General features: G+C 46.5%; 1 protein-coding gene across 1 annotated transcript in view; it reads right to left on the bottom strand.

Annotated features, from left to right (window-relative positions):
* Positions 1–15,838, bottom strand: part of npdc1a (neural proliferation, differentiation and control, 1a) — a 43,593-nt gene that overhangs the window by 7,496 nt on the left and 20,259 nt on the right. Inside the window, exons 2-6 of the mRNA XM_021590780.2 lie at positions 11,913–12,065; positions 2,071–2,172; positions 1,672–1,875; positions 1,389–1,455; positions 530–614 (exon numbers count right to left, since the gene is read on the bottom strand). Coding sequence (XP_021446455.2) covers positions 530–614; positions 1,389–1,455; positions 1,672–1,875; positions 2,071–2,172; positions 11,913–12,065 — 611 coding nt within the window. The remainder of the gene's footprint in view (positions 1–529; positions 615–1,388; positions 1,456–1,671; positions 1,876–2,070; positions 2,173–11,912; positions 12,066–15,838) is intronic.

Raw genomic sequence — 15,838 nt, 5'->3', positions numbered from 1 at the left:
GTTCCACTTCATGATTGTGTCCCACTTGTTGTTGATTCTTCACAAAAAATACAGTTTTATATCTTTATGTTTGAAGCCTGAAATGTGGCAAAAGGTCGCAAAGTTCAAGGGGGCCGAATACTTTCGCAAGGCACTGTATATACTGTATGTGTGTGTAAGAGACAAGGCTATTTTAGTGAGATTTCTTTCTTCTTCTGTCATTGTGACTAACACAGGATGTGGCTCATGTGGTTCAGTTGGTAGAGCATGCAATGCCAAGTCTCTGGGTTCAATTCTCGAGGGGGACCAGTACAAACAGAAAAGTACGACAATGTATGCGCTCACTACTATCTAAGTCCATCTGGACCCATCTGGACCCCTGTGAGTAGTCTATGGACAAATATGAGAAAAATCCATGCTTTGGTTTAGTTTCCCTGGCACTGTTTCCAAATGATAACTTTTTAGCATTTGTGGCACAAATCTCATGCAAGCCATGGTAACTATATTAGTATTTTGGATGTGTGGTTCCCCATAAGGACAGTGTACTTACTGAAGGCCTGTTGGCTGTTCCATTCCCATGGCTTCCAAATGCAGGGTAATCTACCTTCTGGGCCAGATGGGATTCCTTCTGCAGCCTGTAGGGGGCAACATTATTCTGGGACATTAGAAATGGAGAGACTGGAGAAAGAACAGTATGCAAAATATCCCAAAGCAACTGCATTATGGACTAAGGATTTGTCCCAATGGCAACCTATTCCCTATATAATACACTTATTTTGACCAGGGCCTTCTGGGACCTGGTCAAATGTAGTGCACTATAGGGAATAGGTTGCCATTTGGGATGCAAACGAACAGTGCTGTGCTTCAATTCATTCTTCTTACCTCCCAATGGCACCATATCCCCCATATAGAACAATACTTTTGAGCAAAGCTTTATGGATCCTGGTCAGATTGAGTACACCATAGGGCTGTGGGATCCGCTCGGCATGCAACCTAACAGTGCAGTGCTTCAATTTATTTGAACCTTTATTTAACTAGGAAAGTCAGTTAAAGAACAAATTCTTATTTTACAATGAAGGCCTAGCCCGGCCAAACCCTCCCCTAACCCGGACGACACTGGGCCAATTGTGCACCGTCTTATAGGACTCCCAAGCATGGCTGGTTGTGATACAGCCCAGGATCGAACCAGGATCTGTAGTGACGCCTGCGATGCAGTGCCTTAGACCGCAGCGCCACTCCGGAGCCCTTCATAAAATGTTCTGAAAGGGAAATCTAACATGCTCCAACAACAATACTTGCCAGTAAAACAATGGCGTCTAGCACATCTTAGTTGTCAAAAATGGAGTAACACCGTTATCATATATATTGTCGTGCGTCTGTAACTAGAATGTTATTGTCTGATGTCTTACCTGACCCAGAAAACTGAAGCCAAGATCAGGCCTGCGGCGCCAAAGACGACACACACAGAGATCATAACTGCAGAGGTGGACACAAACAGAGAAGAGGATAGAGTGAACACAAGTTACACAAAGGATGAGAAATGGTGTGTGAAATTTAATCACTTTCAATCGTTTATAAATAGTTCTGTATATTTGCATCATACTAAGGCAGTTTAGTAGGGCTGGCCTGGGTGCTCCGTGCTGCTCCTACATCATAAACGTGTCTCTACTTTCAATTCATGAAGCCACTTACTGACGAGGAGACTGTCCTTGGAGGTGTATGGGACGGCTATGAGGCCATCAGGTCCTCCCGCTCCAACCCTGCCCAGAGCCCCGGTGGCAGGCTGGGGGGCCTGGGTGGAGGGCTGGGTGGTGTTGGGCTGCCCTGCCGAGGGTTGGACCTGCCCTCTCATTCTGGGAGTCTCTGTCTGAGTCCTAGCTGCCTTGGAGCGGGTGTCTGGGAGAGAGAGAGAGAGATTGAAAGATTAAGAGAGAGAGAGAGATTAAAGGATTAAGCGTGAGAGAGAGTGAAAGAGACATTAATATTGTTGTGGTGTAGATAATGTTTTGGATGTAGCGACACGCATCTATAGAAAAGTGACTGAAACCTCTGAAATAAAAAAAATGCATAGAAATGCATACAGAATATCACCTGATTGTTTTGATTGTTTGACCTCAGACACTTCCTGTTTGGCAATGACAGAGTGAAGGAAGTCAATCTCTTCATCTAGATCAGAGAAGGATGTGACTTTACCTGAGGAGAAAGACAGGGGAAGATAGAACTGTGAGTCTGTGTGAACATATTACCTTGGTTCAGGATATGAAGAGGTTTTATTGTCACATGCACCAGATAGGTGCAGTGAAATGTGTTGTTTTACAGCGGTAGCCATAGTAGTATGGCACCCCTGGAGCAAATTAGGGTTGCTCAAGGGCACATCTACAGATTTTTCACCTTTTTGGCTCTGGTATTCCAAGCAGCGACCTTTCGGTTACTGGCCCAACACACTAACCTCTAGAATACATATACATTGTACTTCTACATTTGGGAGTTGGTAACCATATAAATGAGAACAGCGTGGTGTGTGAAAGAGCAATATTTAGATGAAACAGGGCATCCAGTGTGTCTGAAGAAATAAGCCTGTGTGGTGTTGTGTGACTGCAGGTGTATGAAGCAGACCACGGGAGAGTGAGAGTGTTTGTTTGTTTGTGTGTGTGTGTGTGTGTATGATGGACAGAGAGTGTGCCAGTGTGTGTTTGTTTGGGATGCAGTGAAAAGGAGACAAAGCCAGGGTGTTGTTCCAACAGCTCTGTTGGCCAGACAGTAGGCCACATTCCAGAACTGGGCCACAGTTCTCCCTGGTTACCAGGGTACGTAGTGTGTGTGTGGCCAGGGGATGGAGCCCGGCAGGGGGCTTGTGCGATCACCCCGCCCCCCCCCCTGACTCGGCCCTGCTCCCTCTCACACACACACACACACACACACACACACACACACACACACACACACACACACACACACACACACACACACACACACACACACACACACACACACACACACACACACACACACACACACACACACACACACACACACACACACACACACACACACACACACACACACACACACACGGCCCTAAATCTCACTCAGCTGAGTGCTAATGGTGATGAGAAATGGCTAATCTCACCCACTCCATTGTGGAGCATTTCCATTCAGGATTTACCCCAGTGCTTAGACTTTTCTGTTTCCATCTACGCCGGCCCGGCACCCGTGGCTGACTGGGCCATGGCTCCGGCAGACCTGCTCTCACTTGGGGCCAAAGCCCGGCCACTGGTACTTTTCAGCTTCTTTTTTTTACATAACAATGGCTAACTGTGAACTTTAACACCTTCTCAGAAAGCAACTGTTTTGATTATGCAGAGGTTGTTGATTCTGCTCTTCACAAGTCCTCACCGTCGGCCCTAGCTATGGAAAATACAATTTCCCTCGTATAACTGAAGAGTGTATAAACTAGTGTAACAGTCGAAACGCAGTAGGTTACTCCAAAAGACCAGGGAATTCCACACTGTTTACATGATGAGCTAAATATGATTGAGATTCAATATTGGAATGCTGTAGTGAAACAGCATGAGCCATATCACCGCCCGAGCCACTGTGGTGAACATGCTTAATGTACAGTCTGACCGGGTTTGTATTAGCGAAAGCTCTGTCTCATTAATGATGAAGGCGGTGTTGTCCTCTCCAGAAGGGCGGCCATCTGGCGGTGGTAATGTGCGTGATATGACGTGGCAGCACTTTCACTCCGTGCTTTGTTACTTTTTTGACCCCCCCCCCCCTCTATCCCTGGACATTTAGTGTGCTCCACAGCAGGTGTCAGTGGGGGCGGGTCACGCCATCTGTACTCTGCAGGTGGTGGAGTGCTCCAAGTGTGCCAGTGTACTTGCCAGCAAGAGCACTATTTCTACCCTACTTCGTTAGCCAACTGCAAAGTCTGACGAAAAAGGACAAAATAAGAAAGAAAATTAGAACTTTCCTGAGATATTGTGAATGGTATGAGTACAGGAGTGAGAGGGTACATAATAAGAATCTGTGTGTATTACATCAAGTTGGCAAGATGCAGTAGGTGGTATAGAGTACAGTATATACATATGAGATGAGTAATGCAGGGTATGAAAACATTATATGAAGTGGCATTGTTTAAAGTGGCTAGTGACACATTGATGTAATAAATGTGTCACTAGCCACTTTAAACAATGCCACTTCATATAATGTTTTCATACCCTGCATTACTCATCTCATATGTATATACTGTACTCTATACCACCTACTGCATCTTGCCTATGCCGTTCTGTACCATCACTCATATATTTTTATGTGCATATTCTTTATCCCTTTACACTTGTGTGTATAAGGTAGTTGTTGTGAAATTGTTTAGGTTAGATTACTCGTTGGTTATTGCTGCATTGAACTAGAAGCACAAGCATTTCGCTACACTCGCATTAACCTCTGCTAACCGTGTGTATGACAAATCAAATTTGATTTGATTTGGAACCACAGAAAATGGAGCGTGTATTTGTATGTTTTTTGTCTGAGTGAGAGTGTCTAGTACATAGAGACACCAGGAACGAGGAAATGGATGTGTGTGTCAGTAGATCCTCACACACTGACTAAGCATACACCTCTCCTTGTGTCGGAGAGCAGCTTTTGGCAACAGCTTGATAATTACCCACAACCCCCCAATATCATGATAATTACCCATAACCCCCCAATAGGTGTCCAGTGGGGCGGTAAGTTACTGCAAACAAACAATAAACAAGTAAACAGTGACCCATCTGTGAGGTTCTCTTACTCCACTTACAAGACATTTACAGCACATTTGTAATCTCCCATTCCTCACGCTGGCTACACCAGGACAACACAATCAGTTACCGATCATTTCCCAATACAACATGAAGACACATACTGACATTTATATTTCCAGTGGGGGCTGCCCTGCTCTTGTTAGTGAAAGGAAAGGTCTTTAAAGGAACACTGAATGAAAGTATCTACATTTTAGTCATTTAGCAGACGCTCTTACATTACTGCATGACTACATTACTGCATGACTACATTACTGCATGACTACATTACTGCATGACTACATTACTGCATGACTTCCAATATTACAGTTGATCTCACTGACTTATATTTCTCGGGGGGAGGGGTCATTCTTAGGGTCTACTGCTGCCCTCTTGTGGCAAAGTGAACAATGCACCGGTGAGTCTTTTCAAAAGTCCCTCCAATATCTTGCACTAGGTAAGACGGGCAAGAACATGCTCTACACCACATGGCTTCCTCTTGACCACATACGGCAAAGCTTGCCGGCCCAGGTGTGTATTCCGGTCGGAGGTACTTAGTCATCATCCCTACTCTTCCATCCTCAACAACACATCTCTCTCTCCATGTTCACACTTGCAGTAGCTACGCAGCACCATTGACATATGTGTAAAACACAGCATAAAACTACTTTTCAAGTGAATTATTCATCCCTCTAACCCGAACACCAAACTGTGAATATCTAGTATTTATTTTTAATTAAGAACACAGACTTAGGTCTGACTATGGAGGGGTCAGTCTGACCACAGTTTTACATGCTGTTGATGACCAAAGTAGAATCACCTACATGGACAAGAGGTGACAGTCTATAAACATAGTCACGCACACACACAGTCCCTGGGTACAGCTCTGCTATCAGTACATACTGTGTGTATACATATCTAGTTCCCCTGACTGTTTCACAGCGTTGTTACCAGACAAAGCCCAGGCTCCAAGGCAGGGAGTGTTTACCTATGGGAGTGTACGCCTTGATGTCAAACACAGGCTTGTCCTACACGCATAGACTACTGTTCCACTCACTATACTCACCTAGCTCCTGGAATTTACCTACCCTCTCACCTCTGCTCCTCAGGCCATCATGGTGCCCACTGAAAAACAGTCCTACTCTTCCTTTTCTGATGGTATGCATATTGTGCCTACCCATGACAACTTGACCAACATACAAAGCATGGCACCTACACTCACATATCTGTGTATCAGTGTGTCTGTGTGCTTGTGAAAAAGAAAACAAGATGAAGTATGCTTGAAGTATGAGAGTGTGCGTTTGTGTAAATGTGTCTGTATTACATGCTGCTGTGGAGTGCCTCTGCTTCCTGTTCTCACCCTGCTGCTCTCTCATGCATAGTCTAAGACATCTGGGCTGCCACATTGAATAATGTATCCGTTTCTATTCCTCTAGGTCCCACATAAGCCCCTATCTGGTCCCACTGTGTCTGGGTGGGTTTCTCTCTCGGTGTACAACACGCATGGCTGTACTGGAAGAACCACAAAAGCCAGACTCAATAGATATGGCCTATGGAAGACAAGAATATGCTAAAAAAATAAGCACAAATATGTTTAGCACGTAGAAGGAGCATAAAAGCAAAGGCTTTGAATGGCGATTCAACTGATTTCTGATCTCTCGGATTTGGAGTAAATCTCCATTGAAGTACACCGGATCCTGTACATGGGCGCTGTGACTGAGGTAGGTTGCCTACACCTACTGGGCCAGTCTGTCCTAGCCGACCCTCACCCTCTCAGGCTCATGTAAGAGGCTTAACCTAGCTCGGTGGTCTGTAGCACTCACAACACACCATACCACAGCACAACCCGATGGCCAACCTGCCGACCGACCGACTGACAGACAGTCCGACGGCTAACCTGCCGACCGACCGACCGACAGACAGACCGATGGCTAACCTGCCGACCGACCGACAGACAGACCGATGGCTAACCTGCCGACAGACAGACAGACAGACAGACCGACAGACGGCTAACCTGCCGACCACCAGACAGACAGAGACAGACAGACAGACACAGAGAAAGAGAGAGACAGACATGCAGTACACTGGGTGATTAAAGGCGGTGGTCATGTGTCTGCCCAGCTAAACATATGAGGGAGAAAGAACGTTTTTGTAATGTTACCCACAATGTTCCTCTAATACCAAGAGTGGACAAAGCTGTCATCAAGGCAAAAGGGTGGCTACCTTGAAGAATCTCAAATAGAAAATGTATATACATTTGTTTAACACGATTCCATGTGTATTATTACATAGTTTTTATGTCTTCACTATTCAAAAGCCCTGGAATGAGTAGGTGTGTCCAAACATTTGACTGGTACTGTATATTGTTAAGAATGTGAGAGTAGGGGTCTCCCCTATCGAGTCTAGAACCCAGGCCACCAGCACCAAGGATGTACGCCCTAACCACTTTCCCAATAAGGAACATCTCTAGATGAGCTTATTGGACCAGTATAGTTAGGCCCTGTCCAGAATAAACCCAAACCCCTCGTCCCTAGGCACTTGTATAGATCTGAAACAACTTGATAGGTGTAATAGGGTGAACGCACTTTGAAGTCAATCTCACCTCTGTTAATAAAAGTACACTCACTACATGTTTTGGTATTGATCACAGTGATTCAGGAGTTCAGGATTGAGAGTAACACAGGATTAGACTATAGCACACAGAGAGAGGGAGAAATAAGGACAGATCGATGCAGAAGAGAGAGATCGAGGGAGAGAGAGATCGATAGGGAGAAGGAGGGAGAGAGAGATCGATAGGGAGAAGGAGGGAGAGAGAGATCGATAGGGAGAAGGAGGGAGATAGGGAGAAGGAGGGAGAGAGAGATCAATAGGGAGAAGGAGGGAGAGAGAGATCGATAGGGAGAAGAAGGGAGAAGGAGGGAGAGAGAGATCGATAGGGAGAAGAAGGGAGAAGGATGATGGGAAGGGCAAAATAGTAAATGAAAGAGGGACATCGAATGAGACGAAGATTGAGAGTGAACGAAGTAAGCAAGGAGGGGGACAGAGAGCGAGGGAGGAGGCAGATTGAGAGTGAACGCGGTAAGCAAGGAGGGGGACAGAGAGCGAGGGAGGAGGCAGATTGAGAGAACGCGGTAAGCAAGGAGGGAGACAGAGAGCGAGGGAGGAGGCAGATTGAGAGAACGCGGTAAGCAAGGAGGGGGACTGAGAGAGCGAGGGAGGAGGCAGATTGAGAGTGAATGCGGTAAGCAAGGAGGGGGACTGAGAGAGCGAGGGAGGAGGCAGATTGAGAGAACGCGGTAAGCAAGGAGGGGGACTGAGAGAGCGAGGGAGGAGGCAGATTGAGAGAATGCAGTAAGCAAGGAGGGGGACAGAGAGAGCGAGGGAGGAGGCAGATTGAGAGAGCGCGGAAAGCAAGGATGGGGACAGAGAACGAGGGAGGAGGCAGATTGAGAGAACGCAGTAAGCAAGGAGGGGGACAGAGAGAGCGAGGGAGGAGGCAGATTGAGAGAACGCGGTAAGCAAGGAGGGAGACTGAGAGCGAGGGAGGAGACAGATTGAGAGAACGGGGTAAGCAAGGAGGGGGACTGAGAGAGCGAGGGAGGAGGCAGATTGAGAGTGAACGCGGTAAGCAAGGAGGGGGACAGAGAGAGCGAGGGAGGAGGCAGATTGAGAGTGAACGCGGTAAGCAAGGAGGGGGGCAGAGAGCGAGGGAGGAGGCAGATTGAGAGTGAACGCGGTAAGAAAGGAGGGGGACAGAGAGAGCGAGGGAGGAGGCAGATTGAGAGAACGCGGTAAGCAAGGAGGGAGACAGAGAGCGAGGGAGGAGGCAGATTGAGAGAACGCAGTAAGCAAGGAGGGGGACAGAGAGAGCGAGGGAGGAGGCAGATTGAGAGAACACAGTAAGCAAGGAGGGGGACAGAGAGAGCGAGGGAGGAGACAGATTGAGAGAACGCGGTAAGCAAGGAGGGAGACAGAGAGAGCGAGGGAGGAGGCAGATTGAGAGAATGCAGTAAGCAAGGAGGGGGACAGAGAGAGCGAGGGAGGAGGCAGATTGAGAGAACGCGGTAAGCAAGGAGGGGGACTGAGAGAGCGAAGGAGGAGGCAGATTGAGAGAACGCGGTAAGCAAGGAGGGGGACAGAGAGCGAGGGAGGAGGCAGATTGAGAGAACGCAGTAAGCAAGGAGGGGGACAGAGAGCGAGGGAGGAGGCAGATTGAGAGTGAACGCGGTAAGCAAGGAGGGGGACAGAGAGCGAGGGAGGAGGCAGATTGAGAGAACGCGGTAAGCAAGGAGGGGGGCAGAGTGCGAGGGAGGAGGCAGATTGACAGTGAATGCGGTAAGCAAGGAGGGGGACAGAGAGAGCGAGGGAGGAGGAGGAGGAGGAAAAAGAGGAGGAGTGAGGGTTTCCTGTCTTTTTCTCTGCAGCCTGTGGTGTACACAGTCTGTGCCACTGTGTGGATCACTATGCCCACTCTTAAAGCACAGGGTTAGTTACTCATGGCTGCAACGTGAACAAAGTCACACACACACACACACACACACACACACACACACACACACACACACACACACTACAGGGCATCCGATTAAACAGCAGCATCTCTGCATCAGCTCATTAACCACTTAGTTTGACTGTGTTTGACCAAAGCCCATAACCCATGTCTGGACGCTCGGAGATCTGTCGCTTGACACAGGCTTGTGCCCCAAATGGCACCCTATTCCCTACATCAAATCAAAGTTTATATGACACGTGCGCCGAATAAAATGCTTACTGAAATGCTTACTTACAGGCCCTTATCCAACAGTGCAATTTTGTAAGTAAAAAATAGGTATTACATAGTGCACTACAGAAGGCTGTGGTAAAACGTAGTGCACTACAGAGGGCTGTGGTCAAACGTAGTGCACTACAGAGGGCTGTGGTCAAACGTAGTGCACTACAGAGGGCTGTGGTCAAACGTAGTGCACTACAGAGGGCTGTGGTCAAACGTAGTGCACTATGTAGGGAAAAGAGTGCAATTTGGGATGCGGACACAACCAGGGCAGGGACGAGTATTGATCAACTGTAAATTTCGGTGTTCCTCAAGGTTCCGTTTTAGGACCACTATTGTTTTCACTATATATTTTACCTCTTGGGGATGTCTTTCGAAAACATAATGTTAACTTTCACTGCTATGCGGATGACACACAGCTGTACATTTCAATGAAACATCGTGAAGCCCCAAAATTGCCCTCGCTAGAAGCATGTGTTTCAGACATAAGGAAGTGGATGGCTGCAAACGTTCTACTTTTAAACTCGGACAAAACAGAGATGCTTGTTCTAGGTCCCAAGAAACAAAAGAGATCTTCTGTTGAATCTGACAATTAATCTTAATGGTTGTACAGTCGTCTCAAATAAAACTGTGAAGGACCTCTGCGTTATTCTGGACCCTGATCTCTCTTTTGAAGAACATATCAAGACCATTTCAAGGACAGCTTTTTTCCATCTACGTAACATTGCAAAAATCTGAAACTTTCTGTTAAAAAATGATGCAGAAAAATTAATCCATGCTTTTGTCACTTCTAGGTTAGACTACTGCAATGCTCTACTTTCCAGCTACCCGGATAAAGCACTAAATAAACTTCAGTTAGTGCTAAATACGGCTGCTAGAATCCTGACTAGAACCCAAAAAATATATCATATTACTCCAGTGCTAGCCTCCCTACACTGGCTTCCTGTCAAGGCAAGGGCTGATTTCAAGGTTTTACTGCTAACCTACAAAGCATTACATGGGCTTGCTCCTACCTATCTCTCTGATTTGGTCCTGCCGTACATACCTACACGTACGCTACGGTCACAAGACGCAGGCCTCCTAATTTTCCCTAGAATTTCTAAGCAAACAGCTGGAAGCAGGGCTTTCTCCTATAGAGCTCCATTTTTATGTAATGGTCTGCCTACCCATGTAAGAGACGCAAACTCGGTCTCAACCTTTAAGTCTTTACTGAAGACTCACTCATCTCTTCAGTGGGTCATATGATTGAGTGTAGTCTGGCCACACGAGCAACAAACCTCCCTTGCTGTCTCTGCCTGGCCGGTTCCCCTCTTTCCACTGGGATTCTCTGCCTCTAACCCTATTACAGGGGCTGAGTCACTGGCTTACTGGGGCTCTTTCATACAGTCCCTAGGAGGAGTGCGTCACTTGAGTGGGTTGAGTCACTGATGTGATCTTCCTTTCTGGGTTGGCGCCCCCCCTTGGGTTGCGCCGTGGCGGAGATCTTTGTGGGCTATACTCGGCCTTGTCTCAGGATGGTAAGTTGGTGGTTGAAGATATCCCTCTAGTGGTGTGGGGGCTGTGCTTTGGCAAAGTGGGTGGGGTTATATCCTTCCTGTTTGGCCCAGTCTGTGGGTGTACTCGAATGGGGCCACAGTGTCTCCTGACCCCTCCTGTCTCAGCCTCCAGTATTTATGCTGCAGTAGTTTGTGTCGGGGGGCTAGGGTCAGTTTGTTATATCTGGAGTACTTCTCCTGTCCTATTCGGTGTCCTGTGTGAATTTAAGTGTGCTCTCTCTAATTCTCTCTTTCTTTCTCTCTCTCGGAGGACCTGAGCCCTAGGACCATGCAGGACTACCTGACATGATGACTCCTTGCTGTCCCCAGTCCACCTGGCCGTGCTGCTGCTCCAGTTTCAACTGTTCTGCCTTATTATTATTTGACCATGCTGGTCATTTATGAACATTTGAACATCTTGGCCATGTTCTGTTATAATCTCCACCCGGCACAGCCAGAAGAGGACTGGTCACCCCACATAGCCTGGTTCCTCTCTAGGTTTCTTCCTAGGTTTTGGCCTTTCTAGGGAGTTTTTCCTAGCCACCGTTCTTCTACACCTGCATTGCTTGCTGTCTGGGGTTTTAGGCTGGGTTTCTGTACAGCACTTTGAGATATCAGCTGATGTACGAAGGGCTATATAAATACATTTTATTTGATTTGATGTTCACTGCACATAGATAAATACGCTGTGCAGAACTCTCCTTTAGAAACTTGAATCACTATCTACTGAAGTAGCTTCATCAGATACATTCAATAACCTCTGTCATAAATGAACCACATCCCCTTGATTATAATGGAGATTGTCTGTGCATAATCTGTGTGTACTGTGTAATGGCCAGACCTACATACCATGGTGACGGCGGCTCGTCCTTGCCACACACAATCCTTCCTCGTTCTCGTCCAATGGATTGAGACACGGGCCGCAGTAGGATGTGCCAGGTTTGCAGAAGTGCCGCCCCTCGCGGGCACAGTCTATGTGGTCCGGGCACTTACCCCTACTAGCTACATAGAAAGAGAGAGAGAAGGCATAAAAAGAGACAGTTTAGACGCCACACTCTATTGCTCCCCTCCTCTGACAGCATATACTGAATCCTGGTTCTCATGATTCGTACGGAACGTGTGAGAGGCATCATCCCCCAGGTGCCATGACAAAAGAAGCTGCTCGGAGATGACAAGACGACATGTAGTCATGACAACCTACTGAATTAAAGACACACCAGTCAGTGGCAGGCTTCATTTTACTATGTACACGGAACAAAAAAAATACAGAACAACATGTCAGGTGTTCCTCCCATGTTTCCTGAGCTCTAAGGCTACCCTGGGGCGGCAGGGTAGCCTAGTGGTTAGAGCGTTGGACTAGTAACCGGAAGGTTGTGAGTTCAAACCCCCGAGCTGACAAGGTACAAATCTGTCGTTCTGCCCCTGAACAGGCAGTTAACCCACTGTTCCCAGGCCGTCATTGAAAATAAGAATTTGTTCTTAACTGACTTGCCTGGTTAAATAAAGGTAAAATAAAAAAAAATAAAAAAAATGTTTCCTGAGCTGAAATAAAAGATCCCAAAAACCTGCTCTCAAGATTCGTGCACAAATTTGTTTACATACCTGTTCGTGAGCATTTCTCCTTTGTCTGGATAATCCATCCACCGGACAGGTGTGGCATAACAAGAAGCTGATTAAACAGCATGATCATTAAACAGGTGCACCTTGTGCTGGGAACATTGAAAGGCCACCCTAAAGGTTTTGTCACACAACACAATGCCACAGCTGTCTCAAGTTTTGAGGGAGTGTGCAATTGGCATGCTGACTGCAGGAATGTCCACCAGAGCTGTTGCCAGATAATTGAATGTTCATTTCTTTACCATAAGCCACCTCCAACGTCCTTTTAGAGAATTTGGCAGTACGTCCAACCAGCCTGAGAACCCAGACCACGTGTATGGCGTCATGTGGGCGAGCGGTTTGCTGATGTCAACGTCACAGGAGGCTGCTGAGGGGAGGGCGGCTTATAATAATGGCCGGTGCGGAGCAAATGGAATGGCATCAAACACCTGTAAACCATGTTTCCTGAAGCTGAAAATGCCTCAGTTCTTACATGGCCTGCGTACTCACCAGACATGTCACTCATTGAGCATGTTTGGGATGCTCTGGATCAACATGTAAAACATGTAAGAAAGCGTGTTTCAGTTCCTGCCAATATCCAGCAGCTACGCACAGCCATTGAAGAGGAGTGGGTTCAACATTCCACAATCAACAGCCTGATCAACTACGGGAATGAGATGTTCCGCGCTGCATGAGGCAAATGGTGGTCACACCAGATACTGACTGGTTTTCTGATCCACACACCTGCTTTTTTTAAAGGTATCTGTGACCAACAGATGCATATCTGTATTCCCAGTCATGTGAAATCCATAGATTAGGGCCTGATTAATTAATTAATTTCCTTATATAAACTGTAACTTGTTGCATTTATATTTCTTGTTCAGTATACAAGTTACAGGGATTTCTAATAGCAAAACACTACTTACTGAGCGTGTTTTTGTTTCCATTGCCTCTGCACATAGAAAAAGCAGTCCTTCAAACCAGAAGTGTCATCTATGAAAATCAACGGAGGAATACACAACTTCAACTTCAAGGCCTAGATTGTGAAGTACTGCTGACGTGAGAATTATACAGTATGACAGATTGAATGACAGCCTGAGTGATTCTCCAATCTGTGACACACACACACAAAGTGAGTCACCAGGTGTTTTTTTGTTGCAGAGGCACACTAGGCTCTTTCCCGGAGGGATAATGACAATAATAATGATTAACCACACGCCTATCAGGGTTAAAGAGGCAGAGTTGTACAGAGTGGTACAGTAAGCATGGGCAGGTCGGAGGGCATAGTACAGGAGGAGGGTATTCATAGAAACTCATACCCCCTAGGCTGCTGCAGAGCTACAGCATTTGTCGCCATAACGACCTCCATGGCAACCAGAAGCTGTTGCAAAACTACATGGTGGATGGATTATCTTGGTAATGGAGAAATGCTCACAGGGATGTAAATAGAAATATGCACAACATTCAGGAGAAATAAGCTTTTTGTGCATATGGAACATTTCTGGGATCTTTTATTTCAGCTCATGAAACATGTTCCGTATAAGACAGACATAGTTACAGGCACTCAACGTGTGGGGGAGACAAGGCTAAAAATGACAAGGAAGTGAATTCAGACAAGTGAAAGAACTTGTTCCTGCATAGTGGTGGAGCTGGGTTAGACTGCAAACAGGTGTGACCAGAGACTGTTCCTCTCTCTATCGCTCTGCTACGCACTGGTAACTTTCCTACTGTACATGCATTTCCTCTCTCTCCCTCTAGGGGATGTGTGTCTGAGTGTCGTCTGAAAGGTTGGATGTGTGTGGTGGAGTGTGATCATGCTTGTGTGTGCCTGTTGGCAGGTGTGCACCTGCCTGTGTCACAAGACCAATTCAAAACATAGGGCTAGGTACTCACAACAAACAAAGGTGATAACTTATGGTATCACATAAAAAGGACCACACACACAGATTGTATATTGTCAATCACACACATTTCCTCACCCTCGTATAGGTATCTGGCATTGTCTCAAAAGTCATAAAGTCTCTGAAATGTATTCTTTATTGTTTCCATAATGAAAGGTAGCAATGTTGTCTCCCCTGTTCTCACTGATCCTGCCAAATGACCCAGTATCACAATAGCCTCTGGATGCACACGTGCAAGCCTCCTCCATCCCTCCATCCTGGATTAAATTCATATTCTCCTCCTCCCTCCCTCTCTTTGTAATCTGTCGTATTTTGGCCTGGCACGTGCCACTCTCCCTAATGTTCCTCTCCTCTGATCCTTCCACGTCTCATCTACCAAACTCCCTACTGTAGACGATCATGTCTAGGTGGTGTGTATGTGAGATGTCTGTGTGTGATAGAATTTGAGTGTGCAATTGCCCTCGAGGGACAGAAAGAGAGAAAGATAAATATAATTTCTATATCTGCTCATGTGATAGTATTAGTCTGAGTTTGTATGTGATGTTGTGTGTTAGTGTGTGCGTGTGAGAGAGTCTGAGTATGTGTTTATGTCAATCTGATTATTAAGAGTGTGTGTGTATGAAATAATTGGCCTTCTTCTCTCAAGGAGTGCCCCAACGTGCCACCCATCTCCAGCCTGCCTGCCAGCCAGCCCTTCTCAGTGTCCTGTCCTGAAGATGACCGTGCTTATGTTACCCAGGACAAGATGGCCTCAAGCACTGCTCACTGCTGCCACATGTGATGTGGCTTCTGGCTACAGCTCCCCCAGTTGTCCTGCCCAATGGAGTCAGCCAGTCTGTCACATTGAAGCCACCTACATGTTGATCCTCATAAGTCAATACACTTCAGGAAGCCACGTATCCTGCCCTTTGAAGTCTCTAATCCCTCCTTCCCTCCATTTAATTATGTTTGTCCACCTCTCTCCATCCATGGGTCCTTTCATCAAATTGTGCCAGATAATTCGTCTTCTCAGGCTATTTGATCGAACAAATCTATAGATCAAGGAAGAGCAAAGAGCCAAGACAACCCAGATAAGGTGTCACACAATAGGACCCAGATCACGGAACAACAATGCAGTGAGTCTTCAGACAAGAAACTATTTCCTTAATCAAATGACACACCCATTTCCCTCTACCGCTCCTTATCGCATCTTTCTGTCTGGCTTGGTTTAGGTCATTATGGTTAGAAAATCATAGTTTCACTTAGAATAGATATGGTACCAAATACAGTTGAAGTCGG

This window comes from Oncorhynchus mykiss, chromosome Y (genome assembly GCF_013265735.2).
Source record: "Oncorhynchus mykiss isolate Arlee chromosome Y, USDA_OmykA_1.1, whole genome shotgun sequence".
NCBI lineage: Eukaryota > Metazoa > Chordata > Actinopteri > Salmoniformes > Salmonidae > Oncorhynchus > Oncorhynchus mykiss.
This window is presented reverse-complemented; position numbering and strand designations above follow the sequence as displayed.